This window comes from Prunus persica, chromosome G4, assembly GCF_000346465.2.
Source record: "Prunus persica cultivar Lovell chromosome G4, Prunus_persica_NCBIv2, whole genome shotgun sequence".
Lineage (NCBI taxonomy): Eukaryota > Viridiplantae > Streptophyta > Magnoliopsida > Rosales > Rosaceae > Prunus > Prunus persica.
Genome location: NC_034012.1, coordinates 2,242,504 through 2,269,027, shown reverse-complemented (window position 1 = coordinate 2,269,027; position 26,524 = coordinate 2,242,504). Strand labels below are relative to the sequence as shown.

General features: G+C 39.4%; 4 protein-coding genes across 6 annotated transcripts; 3 read left to right on the top strand and 1 right to left on the bottom strand.

Annotated features, from left to right (window-relative positions):
• Positions 901 to 3,418, top strand: LOC18780414 (50S ribosomal protein L21, mitochondrial). 2 transcript variants are annotated; one of them, XM_020563133.1, is made up of 5 exons: positions 901 to 1,657; positions 1,747 to 1,827; positions 2,426 to 2,527; positions 2,763 to 2,837; positions 2,922 to 3,418. In XM_020563133.1, the coding sequence occupies exons 1-5, from the start codon at positions 1,190 to 1,192 to the stop codon at positions 3,033 to 3,035; spliced, it is 840 nt and encodes a 279-aa protein (XP_020418722.1). In that variant the 5' UTR covers positions 901 to 1,189; the 3' UTR covers positions 3,036 to 3,418. The 2 variants fall into 2 exon arrangements, with proteins under 2 accessions (XP_020418722.1, XP_007212591.2); XM_007212529.2 differs by having other exon boundaries at positions 905 to 1,651.
• On the top strand, positions 9,210 to 16,642 carry LOC18780418 (probable ubiquitin-conjugating enzyme E2 24). Its single transcript, XM_007213608.2, has 10 exons — positions 9,210 to 9,631; positions 10,802 to 11,931; positions 12,046 to 12,165; positions 12,338 to 13,806; positions 13,930 to 14,061; positions 14,572 to 15,006; positions 15,102 to 15,165; positions 15,389 to 15,528; positions 15,626 to 15,937; positions 16,107 to 16,642. Exons 4-10 carry the CDS (start codon positions 12,349 to 12,351, stop codon positions 16,350 to 16,352), a joined length of 2,787 nt encoding a protein of 928 aa, XP_007213670.1. The 5' UTR covers positions 9,210 to 9,631; positions 10,802 to 11,931; positions 12,046 to 12,165; positions 12,338 to 12,348; the 3' UTR covers positions 16,353 to 16,642.
• On the top strand, positions 16,904 to 20,002 carry LOC18781077. Its single transcript, XM_020562862.1, has one exon. The coding sequence runs from the start codon at positions 17,041 to 17,043 to the stop codon at positions 19,921 to 19,923; it is 2,883 nt and encodes a 960-aa protein (XP_020418451.1). The 5' UTR covers positions 16,904 to 17,040; the 3' UTR covers positions 19,924 to 20,002.
• LOC18779956 (callose synthase 11) lies at positions 20,340 to 26,467 on the bottom strand. Of its 2 annotated transcripts, XM_007214284.2 has the most exons (3): positions 21,083 to 26,467; positions 20,847 to 20,950; positions 20,340 to 20,678 (listed from the first exon to the last, which is right to left on the bottom strand). In XM_007214284.2, the coding sequence occupies exons 1-2, from the start codon at positions 26,168 to 26,170 to the stop codon at positions 20,864 to 20,866; spliced, it is 5,175 nt and encodes a 1,724-aa protein (XP_007214346.1). In that variant the 5' UTR covers positions 26,171 to 26,467; the 3' UTR covers positions 20,340 to 20,678; positions 20,847 to 20,863. The 2 variants fall into 2 exon arrangements, with proteins under 2 accessions (XP_007214346.1, XP_007214347.1); XM_007214285.2 differs by having other exon boundaries at positions 20,847 to 26,463.

The window sequence follows — 26,524 nt, the reverse complement described above, 5'->3', positions numbered from 1 at the left end:
ATGCAATATAAATCATAAATCAAATTCATTAAAGTGTTAATGTTTCAAGTTGATAAAATTAAATATTAATATGTTCAATACAAAAATAAGCTCTATCAAGAGCTCCTCCTTGAGATTGAGTCAATTGTTCAATTTTATCCTTTTTATAATCGTTTTGTATAATCCAGAGTCAATTGTGCGTTTGATTATATATACAATCTATAATTTTAATATATAATATACAAAAAATAATAAATTTGGGGCCTTGTGTAGTGGTGCCACTTGTACCAAGACGATATAGCCTTGCGGCTATACTATTTATAAAACCAAAAAAATCCGCATAGGTATTAAGTGTCCACGTGTCAAAACATTAAAAAAATTAAAACAAAAAAAGGCCCAGTAAAGCCGTCTCGTATACTATTTAAAAATAAATAAAATTAAAAACTGAGTATAGCCGACCGGCTATACTATTTATATATTAAAAACAACCTGCCTATCTATGAGAGGCCCACATATCCAATACCGTATAGCCGGGCGGCTATACTATTTTTAAACAAAAAAACTGAGTATAGCCGCCCGGCTATACTATTATATATAATAAAAAACCCGCCTATCTATTAGGGGCCCGCATGTCCAATACCGTATAGCCGGGCGGCTATATTTATTTTAAACAAAAAACCATGTATCGCCGCCCGGCTATACTATTTATATATAAAAAAACCCCCGCCTATCTATTAGGGCCCACGTGTCCAATACAGTATAGCCGCCCGGCTATACCATTTAAAAAAAATTGAGTAAAGCCACGCCGCGATATTATTCATTAAAAAACAAAAAATGAAATAGGCCCAGCTACGTGTCAAAAAAGTGTAGCCGTCCGGCTATACCATTTTTAAAAAAAAAAAACCAGTGTATAGCCGCCCGGCTATATGATTTTATTTTAATTTTAAAACTCGTTGGAAAACCCGAGACTAGATATAAACATAATGGGCCGACTGAAAAAAAGATATAAACGTAATGGTGGAACCGTAATTTCCCAACTAACCGACAATAAACAAAGCCGCGGGATTCCGAATGGCCAACCGAAAGATCGGCCACCTAAAAACCTCAAACGGAACCAAAAGCTAAAACCCTAGCCCCAGCTGAAGGCTGAAGCGAGCTCAAAACCACCAAAATTCAAAAACCAAGGCCAACAACATATCGTCACATAAGGATGTTCATGGCGAACCGACGGCGCCTCCAAGTTCTGACCCGCCACGCCTCAGCCCTCTTCTCCACAAACACTACATTCCAGTCCCTCCAAACTACACCTCCCCTCCCCATCTATCAACCCCTCAAAACCCTCACCTCCAAATTCCCTCTCATTTTCACTAACCCCGATCCCAATTGGTCGCAAACCCGCCATTTCTCGTCGAGCCGAATCGGAGATGTGAATGAAGACAATGAGCATAGTGAAGAAGAAGATGATGATGACGACGATGACGATTATGATGATGATGATGAAGCAGTTGGGGATAGTGAGGACGAGAGTGTTTCTGGGTGCGGCTCGAAAAGGGAGTATACTGCGGAGGAGAAAGAGGCGGAGGCCGCCGCTATTGGGTACCAGGTGATTGGGCCTCTTCAGAAATCTGATCGGGTTTTCAAACCGTATGAGCCGGTTTTCGCTGTGGTTCAGGTTCGGGTCGGTTTCACTTTATCTTTTGCCATAAATGAGACTGTTAAAATGGTGAAATGGGTTTTGGTTAATGTGATTTTTTATTGTACTTGTAGATTGGTTCGCATCAGTTCAAGGTTAGCAATGGGGACTGCATTTTCACTGAAAGATTGAAGTTCTGTGAAGTGAATGATAAGGTAGGTACATATTTATTGTTGCCCATTGTGTTTTACTGCATTTACCCAAACAAATGAATGTCAGTATTTCATATTCTCGGAAATTGAAATCACAAGTTCATTCTGATATCTTGTAGCTGTACAATGTACTGGTGTTATATTCATAGGAAGTAGGGAGATTGAATTTCTAGTTATTCCCGTTTGTTATTGACCCTTATGTTGTTACTCTTCCTATACGGCATTGCATTATTATGAAACCTGTGATACCAATTTCCTTGTAAGGTACATCTCAGACATTCATCCGGCAATGCTAGTAGTGTAGTATGGAAGCCAAACTAGTGAACTTACATTCAACTTTCCTCTAATCTTTTGTTTCTGCTTCTTCTGGCTTGTTTTGTAATAGCTCTCTTGATGTCTGTTTCAGAACTTAGATAATTAGATGAAACAAAGGCTTTTTTTTCTATTTTTCTGGGGAGTTTGATGATTTTGCCTAGTTGTCAGACTATATGAGATCAAATTGTTGTAACTTGTATCACTTCGGATTTTCTTGTGGATTTATTTTTTCTAATTTTATATATGAACTGAATTATTTAATGGTTCAAATTCTCGTCTATTACAGTTAATATTGAACAAGGTTCTCTTGCTGGGCTCAAGTAGTCAGACAATAATCGGTAGGCCCCTACTACCAGATGCAGCAGTTCATGCAGTTGTTGAGGAGCACGTAAGTGTGACACCATTGTTTCTTTCTTCTTACTATGTGCGCGTGAGTGAGTAGGTACAACCTGTGTCTTTCGTCGCATTACCAATGTGGATTGGACAACAGGTTCTCTCATATCTTTTGTGGTTTAATTTTTTTTCTTGAGAGGATTTTCCTCTGGAAAGAAAAAAAGCTAGAGTAAAGAGTGTGCTTCAGATTTCTTTTTTCTTATTATTATTTTTTTTTCCCTTCACCTCAGGCATTAGATGCAAAGGTAATTATTTTTAAGAAAAAGAGAAGGAAGAATTATCGTCGAACCAAAGGACATCGCCAGGTGTGTATAGAAATCCCTTGTCTAAACAGTCATAATGTGTTTGTCTTAGTACATTGACTATCGTTTTACTTGGAATTTTTTCAGGAATTGACGAAGTTGAGGATAGTTGATGTTCAAGGGATTGAGAAACCAGAAGTCCCTGAAAAGCCTCCAAAAGCACCTGGTAGGAAGCCAGAAAAGGTTGCTGTTGCTGCTTAGGAGAAACGTTCCCTATGGTTGAATATTGGCAATAATGGCATTCCACTCATAAGGTTGTGCTTTACGGTGAGCATGATCAGAATCCTAAGTTGCTCCATGCACATTTTGGGATGCCATTCGAAATAGAGATTTAGATTGAACCAGAGGTGGTGGGTGTTGTAGGATTTGTTACACAAATATTTTTGTTTTGTTTCTTCTGTATTTAGAAGTGCAAATTGTGAAGCCGTGGGCTGAATGAATGAGTTTTGTTCCCTAATAGATATTTTCTTTGCCATCAGTCTTGACTCTTGAGTTTTGCTAAAGTCTCTCAATATCATGTAACTGCATTATTCCAATGTGAACGAGGACGCAACTCTGCCTGAACCGTGAGTGGAATTCTTGAGCCATTCCTTGTAGTTTGTAACGAATGCATGACGGTCTGAATCCTACATTGTATCGACTTGTAGGTTCTATTGAATTGTTACTTAGAAGATTCAATGTTGTACCTGATCATATGTCCAAATAGATCGAAGTTAAATTTAATGAAGTAGATCAAGCTCTTTCCTTCCTTTGCTTAAAAGGTGACATCATTGGTGGATGCCAAGTACACATGTTTTGGTTTGGACAACTTTTACTAGTGTGTCCTGTTCTGTTCAGTGATATGTGAAACACTGGGAAAGCCATTTCCATTTGGGTAAGGAAGGAAAGCATGGACCCTCCCTCACCACAAATAAATTATTGTCTTTAGATTGATTGCTGGAGAACGCGTAAGAGTGGGAATGAGTTGAACGACAGAGACAGAAAGAGAGAGGGAAATAGAAGGCTGATGAATTGCTGTGTAAACAGAAGATTCAACGGGCTTTAGTGCGACCCCAAATTCTTGAATTAACGTTTGGTTTGGTGCGCCATTGGTGCCTTGTTGTATGCTTTTCTTCATATCACTTTTTCTACTTATTGTGTGATTTATTTTGGTCAACTCGCAGAACCTTGAAAGTGGTTTCTAGCTTCGATAGTCCATCCACCAACACAAAAAGCTTATTAAACCAAGTTAGACTTGAGTTCTGAAGTATACTGTGACAGCCCAGGTTGCGTTTAGAGAAATTACAAAGCTGAGTAGTATTTACCATTGAAAAAGAAGAAATGCTATATAATCAACATTTTTTCTTTTGATATAAGAGATATTGGAGGACGAAAAATCCAACATAGGAATTAAGTAAATGCTCTTGACCAATTGAGATATAATGAGCATTTGGTTGCAGTGTAAACTTTCTAGGCTAAAGCTACAATTCAACAAGGAAAAAACTTCATGGGTAAGGTAAAGGTCTATTCCGTTGAAAGTTTGTAGGGAAATATCTATCTTGTCGAAAATTTGTAAGAGAAGAACAAATTAGCAAGGAATAGTCTATCGAGATGAAAATTTGTTAGGAAGGACAAAATTCGCCGGAAAAGGTATGTTTTGTCGGGAAAGAACAAACCTCGCAGTCTATCCCGGCGAAATACTACTGATGAGGCTGGCCTATTGATGAAGCCTGCTCAATCTATGGTTGCTGCTTTAAAATTAAGAAACCCTACCCTATATGGCACTTTATAGGAACAACTGTCCATGGTGCATAATTATTTTCCCAACAGAAGACACTCAGCCAATTTCAGTAGCCATTTGATACAAGATTCACACACGTTTCAAATAATACTATATTTTTGTCTTGCAGTCACAATGACAGCATTAAGTTCCTAAACAGACATATCTGATTAAGATAATACAAAGACCCCTGCAATAATTTCATAGACTACTTAGTCAAATCTGTCTGCTCTGCACCATAAAAAAATGTCAAAACCTCAACATTTCAAATCCAGACAATTCATTCATGTAATGAAACATTTGTAGGGGACACGTTCACTCTTTCTGAAAACGACTTCGTTTCTTTATACATCAATTTTAATATTTTCTATAAATTCATAAGGCGCATCAAAATGGAAGGAAATTGCTGGAAAATGAGAAGAGCCCTCAAAATGGATGAGAGTGAGAGAAGGAATAACACCAATATATAAGTTCACTTTGAGCGTCCCATCTTTATCAAACCCTACTAACAACAGTAGGAAGGAAGCAGTCCCATCGATCCACAAAAATTCATTATGCAAATAATGCTGTAAATGGACCAAGCAAACTGCAGCACATATATATATATATATATATATATATATATATATTTCGTTGACCCCAAAACCTGATTAGGATGAGTCTTTCACTTTTGGCCATCATTAGTACCATTTGGCTCTTTTCTTATATACCCCCCACTTCATTGGCTAGGGTCCCACAAACCCCTTTCAGCAAAGGCCTTCCTTCTTATGCATACCATGTATATATCTGTTAGCCCTAATCCCCATAATCAATCTAATGCTTTGCTTGAATTTGATTTTCTTCTATGATCACCCACTCCAATCTGACTTCTTTCCATGCTTGTATTGACATTAGTGAACTTCAACTGGACCTTCTTATAAACAAGAACTATTTTGTGTCCATAAGTTTTTAGAATTGTGATTCGAACTTGAGGCCTTATCTTCAAACAAACAGACATTTGAGTTAAAAATTTGAAAAAATGGAAGTAATAATGCTTGGGGACAAATGGAGCTTGTTTAGAGGTCATTTGGTGACCCCAACTCATCCACTTTCTGCATATGATTTTGTTTCATTGAAGCCTAATACGTGTTGGTCTGGGTGGTTGAAGGGTCGGCTAGCGATTTTAGTAATACAAGAATATCCCCTTCCATGAAAAAAGTGCTTTTTAAGTGGATTCACTTTCTTCTTTGCCACCTATAAATCCTCTTTCAACTACAAAGTATATATATAGATGTAAAGAGTTGGGCATTTCCCTAAAAGCACTTTGCATCCCACTTTCAATTTAATATGATTTTGCTAATGGAGTTCCCTGTCACAATAGTTTCTCCACTTTGATTAATCTCACTCACAGAGATACTCCTAATAAATCTCCATCACCAATCCTAACCTACTTGTTAATCTTTTTCTTTTTTTTTTTTTTTTTTTGGGTATCACAAAATATGATCGGATGCCGATAGATTAGCATAATATCTTTCCTTTTTCTTTAAAAAGAGAAAAAAAAATTGAAGTATTGGACCAATAATGACCACTAATTAAACAATTAAATATAAAAAATATATACAAATACATGTTGTATAGCTAGGTCATCTGCAAATGGGTCAAACTCTCTTATGCTAATATAAAGTTTAGGAGGAGATTGATTACTCTCACCAACAATGCCAATAATAATATTCGTAAATGGGTTATGTACACGTGGTGTTGGTGCGTCGAGTTTCATTGATTTGAAAGAGAAGATGATCACTCCACCACTTTTGTCTCTCTCAACGATAAAAAATATATATATTTCAAAAACATATCCAAATTATGTTGTAGGCCACCTTCGACGGTAAGGATACAGACTACTGCTATAGTTGGGACCAACTTTTTGCTCCAAAACCACATGTATAACTAATAACCAACAATAAAAATGGTGAAAAATATAGGGTTGATTTCAATTAATTTGATCCCCTACGGTTGTATGTTTAAGGCATATTTGTCTTTACGTTTTCAATTTTAACAATAAGGTATCTTCAAATTGAAAAATTATTGTAATGTGATTTTGACCGTTAATTTGACCATTAAAAAAACCGTTAATGATGATGTGGAGTCCATTTTGCAGCACAAAATTAATATATTATATATTGCAGATGGAATTAGTGAATGAATAATATTATTCCACTTGTTGATCTAATCTGCGCTGCATATAGAACTAGAGCTTTAAAAATGCAAAGAACATTGCTAATTGTGACAGCAAATGTTGCCATTGAGGAAAAAAAACAAAGGGAATGAGCCTGTGAATATTCGCCCTTTTCCTCTCTAAGAATTAGTGGGCGGTCCTAATTATAATCTGTATATGCTGCATGTACGTATACGTACTATAGGTATAGCTAGTGCTTTTTCTGATCACACCCACCACTACTTCTTAGTCTTTTTGTAATGTGATCGAGTTGGTAATTAATTAATAATTAGAGCATTAATCATCACAACAATCAATTAGCATTAATCATCACAGCAATCAATAACCAGAGAAATGAGCTCACAGAAAAAATGATGCTATAATATTACTCATGCATGCATGCATGCGTCCATGATTTATATATCGAAGTGAAATGAGAAAAATCCTAGCATGAATGGAAATTTGAGGATATACTTGTGGTAGATCAACTAGGAAGGAACCAATACCAAGCTTGGCTCCACTTTGCTGTTGTAGAGATCAAGTGTGTCAGTGGATGGGTCGGGTTTATTTTTCCGGGTCAGAATGAAACTTCATAGAAAGAGAGACATAACACACATCTACAGGAGAAAGGCAATAAAAAGAAGCTAGCTAGGGTTGAAAGAAAATGCACTTTGTTCTTCTTCTTTTTTAAAATTTAAATCAACCAGAAAAAAGTAGACACACCTACTATGCCTTAAATCGGTGAGAATATATATAAACTTGAGATTGAGAATATCTTGTAAGAATTTGGATTTGATTATAGGCCAGGCATTTCAAGTCGGATTCGAATGGATACAAATTTGAATCCAATCCCATTGCACCTCTGACTAAAACCTAAAATGCACTGAGACACAATCTTAGAGAAACAGGGAAACAACAAAAATATAAAATTACCTTGAAATATTGGACATTGGCTAGCTAGGATATGTTGGAAATTGCCCTCATCAAAAGGTCGGTGCACAATGGGGCAACACGACTATATAATAATAATAAGATGACATATATATATGTTTACCTACCTCAAAGAAGCAATGTAAATCTTTGTACCTAGCTAGAAAGAATTTATATATATATATATATATATATAGTCTTTTTGGAGCCGCCGGACGTCACCTATGGAATTTGGAGTCAAATCTAGGGCACATACATATACATTGGCAAAGTGCATGGAACAGATAAGTGCAACAAAGAGTTGGCACTTTGAATTCAGCCAAAAAGATTTGTATAAAGGAGATAACATGTGGTTTTCTAAGTAGGATATAAAGGTAGTTTAATTAGGGATCGGTCATTTTCATTGCCCGTGGCTTTTTGGCATTCTATCTGCCTTTCCAAATCGGCAGTGTCTTAGTGCTCTTATTATTATAGTTTTAACTTTAATGTCGTTCCAGTTTTTGCCTCCAAAAGGAAGGAACCAACCAGGTTGGTACCTTTTTGGTTTAGGGTTTGGTCATCTTTCTTAAACGGTTCTTTTTAACACACAAGAGGTGTATATTAACTCACTCATTTTTCTTCAAAACAATGTTGTCAACCAACCAATCAAAGAACGTAAATTGAATGACTACCTAATGTGTGGCTTCTAACTCTAAGCAAGCACTCAACGCTTTTGTTGAAAGCACTTTTATTAGAAGCACAACAAAAAAATTTTGGTTAAAATCCATTAAGTGTTGCTCTAAAAAGCTCTAAAAGATTAAATGATTTTATAACCCAAAAACACTTTTAAGTTAACTTATTTTGTTTATAACCCTAATATGAAAAAGAAAAAAGAAAAAAAAGCACTGCATAGTACATACCCCCCCAAACAAAATCTATACAGCAAAATCTTTTTTCTTTACAAACTTAAACCACAACCAACACAACTAGTGCTTTGCATCATCTTTGTAAAAGTACTTGCAACCTTGACTACATGTGTGTACTATGTTGGATAAAAGCAAGCATATTCTTCATGTCACCTATGGCCAATTACTGCCCTATAGAATCTAATTTACAATATTCTTGTTATTTTTTAGAATTGTTTTTGTATTAATCATCATATACATTTTTGGATAATAATTAAGCAAAGTATAATGATAAATATTAGAGTTGGATAATCTTATGACCGATAAAACGTCATAAGAGTGACAAATATAGATTACGCCAGTTGATCAAAGCAATGTGTACTCTTCCTTGCACCAAATTCAATACTCCGTGCATTACTATCACTATATCGAAAGAAAAAAAAAAAGTTAACAGGGTAAAGGGTGAAGTAGTAATTTTACGGAAAGTGTTATGTGTTTAGTAGTTGGGAGACTTAACAACAGTATTTGTGTCTGATACTGGAGAGATACTGTTGGTATATTCTTCTCCCGTATGTCTCTTATATCCAATTGGCTGGCTGTCACAAACACACGCACTTGAAGCCTCCAAAACATCACACTCAACAACGCAAAACACACAACCATCGCCAATCGAAACCCAACAGACACATACACAAGGAGCTCTCTTTGTCTCTGTGCGTGTCGTGCCACTTTGTGCAATGGTTTCGTGGTTCGGTCGTGGCGTGGAGGACGGGTTTGAAACAGGGCCTCTCTGTCTCTGAATTCTCAGCTTTTGTTAACCTGTGACGATTTTCCTGAGAAAATGAAAAGTGAGAGAGAAAGTGCAAGAAGGTGACGAAAATGAGACGGCTGATGCTCTTTCGAGGAGTTTTGTTCTGGGTCGACTTTCTATTGTCAGCTTTTGGTGGCTTTCTCATGTTTTCTTCTGGGTATTTTTGGTTGTATTCATGACTTTTTATGCGCTTCCCCTGCTTTTCAGAGGCTGTTAATGGTACACTTGTTCTCTCTCTCTCTCTACATATCTCTCTTTTCTTTTCATCAATTGTTGTACTCCATATTACACACACACACGCAACGCACACATATATGCCATGGTTTTAAGTTTCTTATTGAATTTTGAACTTTTATTTTGGAAAAAAGAAAGATTCTGGGTTTAATTTCTTGATGTGAACGAGTTTAGTGTACCAATTTCATTTATAATTTTGTTTTTTGGAATAAATGGTTAATGGGATAGAAGGAACCTAGTATGTAAATAGTTGTATATAGAAGTCGATGGGTTCTGGAAATTGAATATTTTTGGGTTGTATGTTGGATGCATGAGGTTTAGAAGAAATAAATATGGATGTCAAGTTGAAGTCCCAGTAACAGAATGGGGAATGAAAAGTATGAATCTTTTTGTGTTAGTGAAATTTGTGAAGGGATTCGAGAGCCTCAATTAATCCTACATGAATTTTTAATTATTAGGTGGAAGATGCTTGATTCATGTACCAAGTGATTAGTTAGAGTAAGAGCTTCTTTCTGGTTTTAATTTTTGCTCTCCTTGACAGATTTTAAGTTAACCGGCTTGTGTTTCCAAAATGCTCCTCAAATTTATATTTTGGACACTGAAAGTCTAAAATCCAACTCTTTTTCCAAGCCATCAAATCTGTATGCAATCTCAAGTACAAGCAATTTTAAAGCTCCAACTTTTAAGATTGCAGCATCATATAACACTTTCTATCTCTCTCTCTGAATTTAGGTTTCTAAATTTTCTCTATATGGAAATGAAATATTGCAGGTTTCTTTGAATCTTTACAGAAGATAGTAACAATAAAATAATAATAATAAACTACCCAAAAAGAGCACATGCTGAAGGTGCAAAATTTCCAGAAGATCCTACTTGTGCTGAGTTATATGAAGCTCCTACTTCTTCGTCTTCTTCTTCTTTCCTTGAAATTTGGTTGTTTTACCAAGTGTCAGATCTCTATCCATTTGAAGCCATTCCTTTCATGCACAAGAAACTAAAACGATTAATGTGAAATCTAAATTACATGTTCTGTTTTCTGCATCTACTTGTGTGGCCCCTTCTCAAACGTTTCTCTCATAAATTCTGGAGGACTGTTATATCTCTCTGTTTCTATTTTCTTGTCATACTAAAAATTAAAAGGTGGTATTGATGCAGGTTTCCCAGAAATGTTTAACTGCTTAAAGAAGCTCTTATGACTTTTGGCATTCACAAATGGCTATTTTATAGATTTCTTAGAGTACTCCTGCAGTAGTTAGGCGATGTTGTTGCTGGTTGTATGGAAACATCATACTTTTAGAGAAGCTCCCAAGATCTTTCGCAGTGACAAATGGTTGTTCAGCTACCTCTCTGAGAGATCACCCAGTATTTGGCTCTGAACTGCAGTAAACCAAGCGCGAAGATAGATTTCTGTTGGGTGGATTGAACTTTGTTGATCTCATTCCTGCACTCTGTTGGTTAGTTCAACTCTTGAGGCTAACCTCCTTTGGCAGTGGATAAATCCTGAAAGAAACTTTGGCTTCCTTTTGGGGCAAATCTCCTTTGGCAAAAGACACACACACACACCATGTGCGTGTATGTCTCTCTATATATATTATATTAACAAGTGAAAGTTCAGCTCTGTTGGGCAAATCTCCTTTGGCAAAGTTACTTAAGTTCCCTTTGGTTGGTTGATTTTATTCTGTAGCAGATGAGAAGAGTTCTTCTGTTTAGTTGTCATCAATTTATCTCGAACTCCAGCCTTGCTTTAGGCCAGATCTCCTTTGGCATTCTGCTTGCTATTTCGGGAAGCTTCACCTCGACCTCTGGGAAAGATATCATCTGGCAGTTGCAATTCCTTGATACTTCTGCAGTTGCGAAAATCTCCTTTTGAAGTTTGTCGTGGGAAAATTTATTCTGGTTGAAACTTCTCTCCACCCATCGGGCAAATCTCATTTGGCATTTTGAGTCCACTGTTGACTCCTGTTACCCCTCTGTTGGGCAAATCTCCTTTGGCATTTGGAGTCCTCGTTGACTCCTGTTATCCCTGTAGGGCAAATCTCCTTTGGCATTAGATCTCCAGTTGTAGTGGTGAAAGTATCCTATTGGAGATACTAGCACATTATCCGTATCAAATATCAAGTGGAAAAATATAGGGCAAATCTGTTTATCACAGAGGATTGTTGTGGTAACACTCATCATTTCATCTTTTGGAGACTACACGAACTACCGATCCTTGTAGCAGTACGTTCTAAGGACTTCAAGATAAACTAAGATTTGTATGTGTTAAATTGATCCATTTCTAGAGGGTATGTTGTCAACATTACTACTCTCTTTTCTATTTACTTTTATGTTTTTCACCACTTATCTATAATTTATATGTTATACATTAAAGTTGCTCAAAGATAATGTACTATCTTCAGGTTTCTGTGCTTCTTTGGCAATACCGATCTCCAAAAAGATCTTGGTTTATCAATCAGTGAAAATTAACCAAGTTTCTCTAGAGAGCTTATATTTTTTTTTTGTCCCATTTTGCAACTAAGGTGAGAAATCTCGCACATGGACTCTTTACTCCTTTCATTCATTTTATTTTGATTTTTTTCTTTGTTATCTTGTAATCATGCTATACATACATGCACACATGCATTCGTAAATACATATGAAAACATACTCTTAATCATATTGTTGATATTGAACTAAGTTGTATATCCATAGGCAGCTGAAGAATGGATATGCTCCTCAGTGACTCTGATTGGGAGAGTTTTAGTGAGACTGGAAGTAGTGAGGATCACGAGGAAAATGAATATTTCTATGGCGGACATGCCAGTAGCATATTGTCTAGCCTGGAGGCTACCATTGGGAAAATTGATGACTTTCTCTCGTTTGAGAGGGGATTTATATATGGGGACATGGTGTGCTCCGTAGTAGATCCATCTGGACAAATGGGAAGAGTGGTTGGGATCAATATGTTTGTTGATTTGGAGGGTGTTAATGGAAATATGATAAAAGATGTGAACTCCAAGAACCTTTTAAAGATCCGGTCCATTTCAGTGGGGGATTATGTTGTTTGTGGTCCATGGCTTGGAAGGGTGGATAGAGTGGTCGACCGTGTTACTGTTGTCTTTGATGATGGGACGGAGTGTGAGGTCACTGCTGTTGATCAAGAGAAGCTCTTACCCATTTCTCCAAACATACTTGAAGATCCACAGTACCCATATTATCCAGGACAGAGAGTGCAGGTCAGGCTTTCAACTGCTTCCAAGTCAACTAGGTGGTTATGCGGTAACTGGAGGGAAAATCAAGATGAGGGAACTGTTCGTTATGTGGAAGGAGGTTTGGTGTATGTTGATTGGCTTGCCTCTGTTCTCATGGGATGTGATACAAAATTTCCTGCTCCTCCACGTGTGCTCGATTCAAAAAAGTTGACTTTGTTGTCTTGTTTATCTCATGCAAACTGGCAACTTGGGGACTGGTGTATGCTTCCACTTAGTGACCATAAAGCTATCATGGAGCAGGCTCTTCAGAATGCATCTACTTGTGAGCTCATTAACCAGCACAAGAAATCAGAAAGAGGATTCAGGAGAAGAAACACTAATTCAAAATTTGAGGAAATCTTTGTTATCATAAAGACAAAGACAAAAGTTGATGTTGTGTGGCAAGATGGTAGCCACTCTTTGGGATTAGATTCACAGACATTAGCTCCAGTAAGTGTTGTAAATGATCATGAATTTTGGCCTGAACAGTTTGTCCAGGAAAAGAGTACTTGTGATGATCCACACTTGCCTAGTAGCCAAAGATGGGGTGTTGTGCAGGGTGTGGATGCAAAGGAAAGGACAGTAAAGGTGCAATGGAAAACTATCACTGCACCTGAAGCAAATAATTCAGAGGGAGAGCAAATGGATGAAATTGTAAGCGCTTATGAACTGGTTGAGCACCCAGATTACTCCTACTGTTTTGGAGATTATGTGTTCAGGTTGGTCCAGAATCAGTTTGATGAACAAGCTGATAAAAACTATCCAAACACAAAGATTGGCATGAGCGAGGAAGCTGCTCCGATAGACGAGAACTGTGGTGGGCATCAAGACGAGTACACTGTTAAATGCTACCTATCTCACATTGGAAGTGTTACGGGCTTCAAAGATGGAGCTGTGGAAGTGAGATGGGCTACTGGTATTACAAGCATGGTATAAATTTAAGCCATTTTTGTTTGTTTATTCATCATTCTGTTTGTTAAATGATTTTGAGCTGGTGTTGGTTTCCCATTAGATTTTGATTTCATTTTAAAGGTTTTTTTTTCATTGTTACAGGTGGCCCCTCATGAAATTTTCCGGTTTGACAAACATGAAGGTTCAGCTGGAATCCCTGCAGAAGATGACATTGAGAACTTGAATCGAGCTATGATTCAAAATGAAAAACAACCTTCTAACCTGAAAGGAAAGGTACAGCCATCTCTCTCTCTCTCTCTCTCTCTCTCTCTCTCTCTCTCTCTCTCTCGCATGTATGAAACAACAGCCAACTGTTCGTGGTGGCATTTTTCAGTTTCCACTTCGCTGGGTGGCAAATGTTTTTGAAACATCGGGTTGCATTTGAGGTTCATGAAATGACTGTTGAATTGGGTTGCATTTGTAACAATAGTTGGCTCACATCCTAACAGCTTAAGTTTTTTGGAGCAACGGTTAGTTAACAAAAACTTAACCTGGTATTATAGCAAAAGATCTTGAGTTCAAATCCATGAAAACCTCCCAATTTATGTTGGGGTCAACATGTTTGGTTACCTTGGGAAGAGGCCCACGCATTAAAGATTTATTTGTCTGCATTTTAACAATTTAAGCTTTTCCAAACAATTGTAAATCAACCAAAAACTTACAGTATTGCTTCCTATAAACTCTGAATATCCTGTATCGTTTGCATTTTCCTCCCGACAAGCTGAATAACATTTCTATGTTCAGGATTCATTGAATTCGGATGATGCCAGTAAAGGTTGCAAAAAGTACACAAGGGAGTCTAGTTCCTATTTCCTTCCTCAAGCTGCTATTGGATTTTTCACAAGCATAGCTGCGAATCTCTTTGGATCCCATGATTCCGCATCACTTTCAGGTCCTTCACCATCAGTCTGTATTTCTGAAGTTGGAAATGAATCTGAGATCTCCCATGAGAAAGGAATAGTGGAAACTTGTGACCTTTTCACTAAGCCACATTCAACGGCTGAGCTGGAAAGATTTGGAAAGAAAATTTTGATTGAGGAAGGCAAAGAAATTGAGGGGAATAGCCTTCCACATTTAAAAGCCAATGAGACTGCAGATCAGTTCAGGCAATTTGACATGGTTTCTGATTGCTCAGACCACAATTTTCATGGTGCCAGCAAGGAGTTAGTATTATCTCAGGTCAGAAACCGGATGAAATTTCCATACAAATGTACCACTTCATATTTCATACACTCAGGATGGTCGTAATTCTTATCCATTTTGTTTCCTCATAGGTGAAAAGAGGCTGGATGAAAAAGATTCATCAAGAGTGGAGCATCTTAGAAAAAGATCTTCCTGGTTAGCACTTCATCTTCTTTAAGTTTAATTTTTAATGGTTTTCATAGCAATAGCATGATTTGGTAACATAGAGCAAGACTTGATCGGGAAGAAGTAAATATATAGACGAATTTCTGTTGGTTAGGAAAACCATGAATTGATAACTGAAGGGATATTCTTATTCTAAGTACTTTTAACGCTCACTAGAGGCCCCATACTTAATTAACTTTGCTGTCATCAACAGAAAAAATCTATGTCCGTGCTTTTGAGGAAAGGATGGATCTTCTGCGGGCAGTCATTGTTGGTGCACCTGGAACTCCATATCATGATGGGCTTTTCTTCTTTGACATTTATCTTCCTCCAGAGTATCCTCATGAACCACCTGTAAGTATTTACGTGTGGTTGTGCAGTTCTGTTATTTACATTTATGGCTATTATAGTGAGTGCTAATTTAGTATGTCAATCTTAAAATTTTATGCAGTTGGTGCACTACAGATCTGGTGGTCTCCGTGTCAACCCTAATTTGTATGAGTCTGGAAAGGTCTGTCTCAGTCTTCTTAACACATGGGCGGGTATGGGCACTGAAGTTTGGAATCCAGGGAGCTCCACCATTCTTCAAGTTCTTCTCTCCCTTCAAGCCCTTGTGCTTAACGACAAGCCATATTTCAATGAAGCTGGATATGATCAGCAGGTGGGAAGAACTGAGGGAGAGAAAAACTCAGTAAGCTATAATGAAAATGCCTTCCTCATGACTTGCAAGTCCATGCTGTACATACTCCACAAGCCACCTAAGGTATGATAGTTGTTTTGGTAATATGATTTTTTCCTTGGGGGCATACTGGATAAAGATAGTGTTCCTCTGTAGTCTTTGACGTGAAATCGCAGAAAATCATACTTTTATAAGATCATTGAAATTGTCTTGTTTGGTAAGTATGGATTGTAACTTAATAATGTGGATGCAGCATTTCGAGGAGCTTGTGGTGGAACACTTCACTCGGTGCTCCCAAAATATTGTAATGGCTTGCAAGGCGTATATGGACGGGGCTCCGGTGGGGTGTGCTGTTGATTTTCAGAAAACGGATGATAAACATTGTAAGGGAAGCTCTACTGGGTTCAAAATTATGCTATCCAAGCTCTTTCCGAAATTGGTAGAGGCTTTCTGTGATACGGGAATTGATTGCAACCGGTTCATTGGGCCAGAGAAATGAACATGGTGAAAAAGTTGTAATATAAAGGTAACCAAGCAAGACATATCTGTCATGTGTATAAATAAGTCCAGACACTTCCAATCTGTGTTTGGTGAAAGATTGGTCATGCTCATGTGTATTTCTGAGGTTGTGGTTGTTTGCCAAGAAAGAATAAATAAAAAAGAAAGAGAATCTATGGTTTGTTTGTATCTGTGAAAAAATGACTTTGTAAGATTTGTTATTCTGTATTATACACTGTCTTGCATACAAAATTTATGAAATAAAAAAGCATGAGTTGAGTTTGTGTGTTAGATGGTTTAAGAAGGTATGAGTGATTTGTTTGGTTGCCAAGAAACAGACAGAAAATACTGAAAGAATCCCTTATGTTTCTGTATCCCTTTTCTCTTCGGCCGTGTTCTAATTATATCTTAATCATGGCTAATACTTAGCTTTAAATAATCATATTAATATTTGATAACGCATATTAGTCTATATTAAAAATAAATATAAAGAAAATATGTTACTATAATAAGAGCATTTCCAAGGAATTAATATTTGATAACGAATATTAGTCCATATCAAATTCAAATTGAATGTCTAAGCTAAGAAAAAAGAGAGCTGAAGTAAATAACATTAAAAAATTGCAACTTTCTCTGCTCATGTCCTGCGATTCAGGTTCTTCTTCAGTTCTCTCCCTCGTTGCACCGCGATGGAGTCCAATTCTTCATCATCTTCTTCGGCTCCATTGCATAAATCTAGGGTTAGGATTCATACAATTTCGCCAACGAGGTCACTCCTCTTATTCTTCTTCCTTTTCTTCTGCATCAATTTCACCACCACTGCCTCAAACTCCATAACCCAAAGCTCAGATTCTGAAACCTTATACTCCAAACACTGCAACGACGTCGTGCCGAAGTCGGACACAGACCCCACCAGGTGGTTTGTCACCAACCTCTCGATCCAAGACATTGGCTTCAGGAACGGTTACTTCACCGGCGGCGATCAGCTTTTCAAGCAAAACCTGAAAACTAGCGAGGTCGATGACCTGAAAGCTCTGTCCTTTGTGCCCTCTGATGTGGGTAAAACCCTCACCGAAAGCGTTTTCAAAGTCAGGGCAACCTTGCATCTTCGAGACTACTCCATCTTCCACAATTCTACGCGTCGGAATTTGCGGTTGGTTTATTTCAAAGGTCCGAGAAGCCATTTTCGGAAGGGCTTACTGAACTTTAGGCTTGATGGGTACTACTCAGAATCTTCTAAGAAGCTTTGTATGGTTGGAAATGGCGGGTCAGGTAATTTGAGGCCTCTTAGTGTTGTTCTTAAGCTTAATTATCCGCGAAGTTCAAGTATTTATGACAGTTTAATTACTGGGACTTTAGAGAGTTTGAGTGATAAGCATGATGGGGATTATTTTGAACCCCTTTTGATGTTGGGTTTATATCAGAGTTCTAGTTATGAATATAAATTAGCTGGGAAAGATAGTGAGAATGGTTGTTTGCGTGGTGACGATAGAGGAGAGAATTTAGGTGTGGGCAAATCGAAGCGTGGTTTGTGTATGTTGCTTGGTAAACTACATGAAAGCTTTGAATTGGAATATGGAAGTGATTGTGGCAGTGTGAATTGCAATCCTCTTGGTGGGAATGCTGGATATGTATCTTCTTTTGTTTATTATGGAACTCGGTGTGCAGATGGGAGGAAAATGCAGATGTTGTTGGGTTTTCCCAACTCTAGCTATTATGGCATCAAATTTCCGTTTGACCCTCACACAACCTTCATTACTGAAGGGGCATGGGATGAGAAGGAGAATCGTCTGTGTGCTGTCGCATGCCGGATTTTGAATTTTACAGAATCTTTGACTTATGCTTTTGTTGGAGATTGCTCAACTAAATTCAGCTTGAGATTGCCAACAAAGTTGTCTTTATGGAATAGGTCTACTGTTGTGGGGGAAATGTGGAGCATCAAAGAAGTGAATGACTCAGGTTACTTTGCTAAAATTGGGTTTCACACTTTGTCGGGATGGTTGATGAAACTCTTAGATTTCAAATATGAGTATTCTGAGAATGATGATATGAGAAAAACATGTGCAGAAAAGAAGGCTGGGAGAGGCAAAGGAAAGATATACCCTGATGAGTTTTCAGTGGACATGAAATTTGGCATGACAGTGAGAAACAGTAAAGGACAACAAGCATCTGGTTATTCATCCCCTTTATTTGTGGAGGATGAGCGGGTTTATGGACGCCGGTTTTGGGATAAATTGCCGCAAACAGAATCATCAATGCAACTGAACCAAAGCCATACCCATAGCAGTCCGATGAACGTCAGCTATAAGTTGTTCTTCATATCTGATTTCGGTTTTCGTCATGATGTTTTCCCATCTAAAGCAGAACTATCTGCTGAAGGAATATATGATAGGGATTATGGTAATCTGTGCATGATAGGATGTAGGCATGTACCAGTGAAAAACAAAACATTGATTAAACAGGATATGTTAGACTGTGCTATTAAAATCATTGTACATTTTTCTCCATTGGATACGAAGGATGGCCAGAATGTCAAGGGAACTATTGAAAGCACAAGGGGAAAGTTAGACCCTCTTTATTTTGAACCTATTGAGTTTTCTTCGAATTCTATTTACACTAGCCAAGCTGCAGCATCCATTTCAAGAATCGACTTTGAGATCAGTATGGTTCTGATTTCCAACACCCTTGCATGTGTCTTTGTGGGCTTGCAGCTATTATTTGTGAAGAAGCACCCAGATGTTCTCCCATTTGTTTCGATTGTAATGCTTATTGTTCTTAGTCTGGGATACATGATTCCACTTCTGGTCAACTTTGAAGCATTGTTTGTGCCAAATAAACACCACAGCCAGCAGGATACTTTTCTTGGGACTGGTGGATGGCTTCAAGTGAATGAAGTAGTAGTCAGGGTGTTAATGATGGTATCTCTTCTTTTGCAGCTACGTCTTCTCCAACTGACGTGGTCCTCAAGACAAGGTCATGGAAACCAGAAGAGCTTGAGAGATTCTGAGAGGAAGGTTCTTTATGCAACTTTACCATTGTACATAGCTGGTGCACTGATTGTTTGGTTTGTGAACCTTCGGAAAAACGCTTACCAGAGATCACACAGGCCATTTCAAAGACCACACCGCATGGCCTACCGAGTGTCTACTCTCCACCATCTTGCTTACCAGCAGCACTCTCTCCGGGAGGATCTCAGCTCTTATGCCGGCCTCGTACTGGATAGTTTTTTGCTCCCACAGATATTGTTCAACTTATTCTTAAATTCAGGAGAAAAGACTCTGGCGTGCGCATTTTACCTTGGAACCACCGTAATTCGTCTGCTGCCTCATGCATATGATCTTTACAGAGCTCAGACTGGTACATGGTTCCTTGACTTATCGTATATTTATGCAAACCATAAAATGGATTTTTACTCAACTGCCTGGAATATCATCATCCCCTGTGGTGGTCTGCTGTTTGCTGCCATTATTTTCTTGCAGCAGAGATTTGGTGGTCGTTTCATTCTTCCCAAAAGATTTAGTTTGACTTCTGTATATGAGAAAGTCCCTGTCATCAGCAATGAGGAATTATGAAGGACATAGATTTTACCGAGAACTAATTTTTTTTTATAATTGAAATCTAGTGTGCAAAATATATATCTTCTGATGGGTACGTTCTTTTGTCTAGCCTGCAAAATTCAAATTGTCAAAACAAAATTAAAACAGAAAACATGTCGCTTCAACAAAAATGTTTCAGACATCATTTTCTGAGCAATGTCACGATGCATGCTTCTTTTTGAAAAAATTAAAACGTTGAATCATACACCATTCAATTTCTGGCTAAAGAATGAGAAACTTTGCGATTGGTCCCTCCTATAGTATATTTATTTTTTACTATCTCCATGATTGCAATTGTTGTTTCACACCAAAACTGATCTTGGGTTTATAAGATATTGGTTGCTTGGGTAAAAAATCAATTGAATCCAAGAAGTGCGAGAAGCAACATGCCATTAATAATAATAATAATATGCTCTTTAAATAACCAACCTAGCATAGATTAGAAGCTACACTAGATATGAACAATATGTACAGAACCAGATCCTGAACAACGACGATAACAACAATGTGGTTAAATCACTCTACGGAATTAACCACTCAAATTACCCTCTGTTCATTTCATTACAAAATCTCTAGCAAGAGAGGAAGATGCTCTGATTAAGTACAAAATCAGATGAGAGAATCAAGTACGACGACACCACAGTACATGCGATGCGACTACCTTTGCTCTGACAGTAGAATCGAAGAACAGTCTTACTTGGTCTGTTGTAAACCTAGTCCCGCCTCATGACCTGAAACGCAAAGAAACCCGGTTAGATAATTTGTAAAAGATTACAGCTGACATGGACTACCTGAAAGAGAACACAAAGCATAAGTGACCAATGAAATATAATAATAAGCAGAGTCCAACCTAAAACATATTACATAATGGAGGATTTCATATGTTGAGATTGAAATACCTCTGAATGAATGCATCTCACTGAGACTTTTTGCCGGTAAGAATACGAGATATCTGAAGACCCCTGCTAAAGGCTTCATTGAACAGGATCCTAGTCTGCATTGACTGAAACCCAGGTAACCATGACAGCAATGCCACAGGAGCCAAAACAATTACTCCAAAGAGCAAATCATACAGTCGAGCCAATGAAACCACAGTATCCCACACCACTGTAGACTGTAGGAAAGGTTTAAGTACCTGAGCTATTAAGATTATACCCCAGCCGGTAGGGATGAACGCCAAGAAACTTGAGACTATATCGAGAAATTTGAAGTGAGTGAACTCGAGCAGCAATACAGTTACAAGTACCAAAACCATTATGACAAGAAGCTGAACTAGCCGGTAGTAGATATGCTCCTTCGCTGCATATTTGTCCTGAGCATATGCTATGACTATATAAATCCCAACAGCCACTACCATGTATATCCAAGATAGCAAGTAAACAGCTATGCTGGTATTTCCACGGGTAATATTTAGATGGTACACGACACCATACTGAAAGAAGAAGAAACGAAGATCCAAAAGAATTTCCAATAGCTTTCCCCAAAGACCGGTTGTTCGTAGATGGTCTTGTTCCTCATACCACCATGTTTCCCAGCTCTGTTCAGCTTTTGTAAAAACCCCCCCGGAATACCATAACCAATTCATAAAATCTTCAAAGTCATATACAGTTTTCAGCCAATCAAATCCAGAAGGGTTGAACACAAACGGGGCCATTATCCACGACAATACGAGACACCAGCTTGAGATCGTCATGGCAATGTAAACAAAAGTATTCGTAGCTACAGAGTTATGAGCAGCAAACACTATTAAAATAATCCCAAGCTCAATTGCCTTCACAAAATGGCTTCGAGCGTAGAGTCGATAGTTCTCAGCAAAGCTCTTGTGTTGTACCACAAAGCCACGTCCAGTGGCTCGGTACTTTGCACCCCCATGAAGAATAGTACGGCCGAAGAAGTGGGTACGAGTTCCCATTGAGAATGTGTAGAAAACTGAAGCAAGCTGCAACTGCATTGTTAAGAAATCCCAAACTGCTCGAAGAAAACCCAGTTCAAGAGAGTTTTCAACAATCATTGGAAGGGCAGTGAAGAAACCTAGCTGGATAATAAACTGCTGATTCAAGATCACACCAAGTGATTTATTGTTTGCACTGTCCTTGATACCACTGAGAGCAAGAAAAAGACGTCCCCACAAGAAGGCATAAACAGTCAGTATCACCATCATCGTGTTAAAGTAGAACCCAGCAGTTGAGTAGAAAAATGAAAGCATTCGAAAGAAGTCCAATCTATGACCCAACCGGTACACATCTCTGCTTAAAACCTGCTCACCATTGCCACTAGCAACCTTGGCCTCAAACATGGAGATCTGATTCAGCCCAACATCCCTCCCCTTGCCCACCTGTATATATTCATGGTGAGTCACATTGCCACCTCGCAGTGTGCAATTGAAGCCAGCAAATATGTCCTCACTGATATTGATCACTTTGGAAGCCTTGCTTATTCCACCTCGAGGCAAGAACCAGAACCTGTCAAACACATCTGGATGACCATAGTGCATTCGCACTTTCAAAGGGTTTGCCAGAACACGCTGGTTCAGGGTCACAAAACTCATCTCCTGAGCAGACATGAACCAAGCAAGAGACGACACGGAGCCAGTGAAGATATTCTCGCGGACTCCCAAGATAGTCGGCCTCCTGATACCATAAAAGTTCTTGAACTCCTCCAATAAATTCCGCATTTTAAGTGCCTCCTCAAAATAATTATCTTGGTTCATGTCAATGGTTTGAACTGCATCACCCCTTGTGAAGATTATGGCATGGTTTTGATTTTCTGGTTTGCCTTCACCAAGCTTCAATGGACCAGGCAACATGATCCGATAGATCTCAACCTCCCTTTGAATCTGCTGATCAAATTTAACAAGGACAGAGTAGTACTCAACCTCATCCCTCCCCAAGTGAACCTCATCAACATAGGCAACTCGAAGGGCCTCATTATTTTTCATAAGATATAAGATCTCCTCAGCACGGGAGTCTCCCTTCGTCTTATGCTGCCCATATAACTGGCAGGCAACCACATATGTGAACTTCAACAGAGCAATCCCACGTTCATTCCCCTTAAATAAATAACTAACACTGCTACTTGTTCTTCCGAGTTTCCGAGAAGAAGATTGCATGCCTGACTGTACACCATCCAACCCGCTATTTTGGTTTATCAAAACATGAGAGCCAATTTGCTGTGATCCATCCCTTATGTCCATCTCAGATGCAGAATCAAGAAATGCAAGCATCTTAAGGGCCCTATAGTAGTACATCATTCCTCTCACAGTGCGAGATAATGTCTGACCTCTGTGCGATGCCCAAAGACGGAGATCCCTAGCCTTATTAGTAAAGATTTCATCGTCATTCTCCATGCCCTCCCTGTACATCCTCTCCATAAAATGCTTCCACTCATCTTCATAAATCTTCTGCAGATAAAACAGGGTGGAAATGCCATCTTCGTTCTCACTTCGAAGAAATTCTTTTCCATACAACACTTCCTCATCATAATATGGAGTCAGCACACTGAAAGCCATCATTTTTTCAACAAATGGAGCACGGGGCATGTTCATAAAAAGTGAATTGCTAAAGAAGGCAATACGTCGTCTCGCCTCAATATTTGTTGGGACATTGTGCATTGAGTCTCTAGAAGTGAGAATTGTATGCAGACGGCGCAGATGCCTAAAGAAGACCGCATCCTCATCATCAGGAAACTGGATTGCATTTTCAAAAAGCAAGCCTGCATCAGTGGCTGGACTACAAGTTGCAAGGCCTTCCAGCCTCAAGGTTGCCATGGACTTCTTTAACCTCGGGAATTCACGAACGGAAAGTTCGTACAAGGCCTGCAACACATTCACTGCCTTACTTTCATCTTTCTTTTGTTGAATCAAAAGCTCAATAAGAGAAATCAACTTTGCATGAATTTGTGGAAGCAGTGACAACTTATATGTAACCGTGACCTTCCCACTCTCAATACATTGATCCAGCTCCTTGAAAATTTTTGAAACAATGGAATTTTCTTCTGTGCCATATTTAACGACCACAAGAAGCAGATACTTGATGCTGTCATAAGCTTCGATGACAGCACACCGGCGATACTCACTCTTGCATATCTTCAACCAAAGCGACTGGTCAAGTTCATCACCCAGCTCTTTTGCCTGACTTAGAGCAAGCAATAGTTCATTGCAGAGGAGGGAACATGGCCAGCGAATAACCCTAATGTTCCAACAATTAGGTGGCAATTCCATGAGCTCAAGTTCTCGATCACTGATGAGATCTTCCTCCCTGAAAGTTGTCATGATTTCATTCCATATCAAGGCAAACCTGGTAGCTTCTACTTGGCTTGATTCAGTCTTCTTGTAGGCTTGACCAAGTCCATACCGCAATTTCAGTCTGTGGATGGCATCACGGAGCTTCTTCACCATTGTCACCTCAGGATGTAAGGACTCCTCCTCCGGCATAAGATTAAACTGCAACGCACTAGTAAAGAACTGAAATCTCAGCCTTAGCTGATTAATATTCCGGATCTCACCCAAATGTGAAAACAGCCCAATTGTTGCACCAACTAAGGATGAGAAAATGGCAAACCATATTTGCAGATCCATCAAGTAAATCAACACAACAGGAATCCACAACAACACAATTGCTATTCTGTTCCCGCTATTAAAAAAGATATGTATTTTGTACTTGGTATCCCCTGCGTCCAACAGAGTTTTCGTTGGGGAAACAAGAGGCCTGATCTGAAGGAAGTAACTGAATGTGAATTTTGAAGCCAACACTACGATCCAGAACATTGTATACTTGACATTATTGACAAGCCCTTCCCTCAGTCCACGACCCACAAAAATCCGTGTATGAAACCACCATGTGAATACATAGAGTATACTAAAATCCAACCCTTCAAGAAAGTTTCTGACCCAGGGAACTATAAAGAGAACCAATGCCAGCACTTCTGGGATGACGAAAACAAGTGCAGCCTCAAGAAAAACAATAATCCTCTGATTGGCCGCATCCGACCACCTCCCATCCGAATTCTTCTGATCCCAAATCCTCGCATAAAACACTGAAAACACAATAGTCCATGTCGCGGCAGCTGCACCCTTCAGCACCATGCGAACACCAAGCAACATCGTCTCCCTGGAAACTAAGCTATACTGAGTCCCAGCATCAAGCACTGCTTGAAGAAGGCGAAGACCGCCCCAAGTAATGAACAATGTTAGCAACTGCACCTGATCGTCCCTTCTCTCCAATGCCTGCCAGGGATAATCTGTCTCCTTCCAAGCAACAATAATGGAAGCCTGTAAAAACAAGATTAACAAAACCCAGAGCTTATCAAAGCTCCTAAACACATTCCAAAACGACCTCTGCTCCACAAACCCCGTCTTCCCGACCCTCTTATTCTTCGGGGTGGTAGCAAAAAAATTACTTGAATAATTAATAGGCCATTTCAGCCTCTGGAAACACCTCCGAGACCAAAAGTACTCGTTAATATCATCATAATTGCGCCAAGCAGAGTGAGGCGCAGTACCATTTCTGCTGCTCTCAACCTCAGTCTTAATGGTCTGGTAAATGGGCATAACCACACTCTTCAAAAACCCACAGTGCCCCGAAACCGAAGGCACAAACGGGCGACCAGTATCCGGGTCGATAGACTCATCAAGCACTTTGTTCAGTTCCATGGCCATATGATGGTAAATATAACAAACACATTCAGGGACGAAACGAAGGTTACCAGACTCGCCCCAAATCAGCAGGTACAGCGCCACGTAGAGCAGCTCGCGGCGGAGATCAGCGCGGCGTCTCGAAATGACGACATTCGACTTCCGGCCCATGTAGGAGCACCAGGAGGAGTAGTTCTGCAGCAATTTGCCCCGGAATCGCCGGAGAACGCCGGCGTCGAGCGAGTCGACCAGGTTCGGCGGAGGCTGGAGCCGCATTTGGGAGTTGGCCAGGTGGAGGACCAAATGCTCCCGCTGGTTCCGAACGTTGTCGTTTTGGAACCCGAAGGAGATGCCGAGCCAGTTCATGAGGTCGTAGCTCGGGTTCCAGGGGACAAACTGCGGCTTCCGGAGGTCCCCGACGGCGCGTAAGGAGGCGGCAGCGGCGCGTATCTCGGGATAGCGGAGCGAAGGGTGGTCGGCCAGGAGGTCGTGGATGGGGATTATGTTGTAGGCCTGTTGCATGGGCGGCAGCGGCGCGTGGAGTGGTCCACGACCGCCACGCGTCGGCTGCGGACGCTGCCGAAGATTCATAGCTCTCCTCTCTTCTTCTTCAGCTCTCAAGCTGGTCTTTGGGTTTCATTTTTCTTTTCTTTTTCTGAGTTGTGTTGGTTGTTTGTGGAAGTGAGAGAGTGAGAGAAATGGTGTGCTGGGTTTTTATTAGGGCTTTAAGTAACGTACACGCATATGCTACTGAAAGAGACGAGTGGATGTTGTAAGGTGGAGACACGCGCCAGAGGGCGGGTGGCGGAGGATGGTGGAGATACTGATGAGGGAAGTGGGGGGCCTTGGTGGGTCCGGACTCCGGACTCAAGGTGGTACCCACCACTGAGTATCTCTCCATTATCAGAAATCAGAATATCGTGTAGGAAATCGGAGGGAGGGACG

Coding starts and splice junctions, on each gene's coding strand:
- LOC18780414 (XM_020563133.1), top strand. CDS start 1,190: ATGTTCATGGCGAACCGACGGCGCCTCCAAGTTCTGACCCGCCACGCC. Junction 1,658..1,746: donor TCGCTGTGGTTCAGGTTCGG/GTCGGTTTCACT, acceptor TTGTACTTGTAG/ATTGGTTCGCATCAGTTCAA. Junction 1,828..2,425: donor TCTGTGAAGTGAATGATAAG/GTAGGTACATAT, acceptor CGTCTATTACAG/TTAATATTGAACAAGGTTCT.
- LOC18779956 (XM_007214285.2), bottom strand. CDS start 26,170: ATGAATCTTCGGCAGCGTCCGCAGCCGACGCGTGGCGGTCGTGGACCA.
- LOC18780418 (XM_007213608.2), top strand. CDS start 12,349: ATGGATATGCTCCTCAGTGACTCTGATTGGGAGAGTTTTAGTGAGACT. Junction 15,007..15,101: donor AGGAGTTAGTATTATCTCAG/GTCAGAAACCGG, acceptor GTTTCCTCATAG/GTGAAAAGAGGCTGGATGAA. Junction 15,938..16,106: donor TACTCCACAAGCCACCTAAG/GTATGATAGTTG, acceptor ATGTGGATGCAG/CATTTCGAGGAGCTTGTGGT.
- LOC18781077 (XM_020562862.1), top strand. CDS start 17,041: ATGGAGTCCAATTCTTCATCATCTTCTTCGGCTCCATTGCATAAATCT.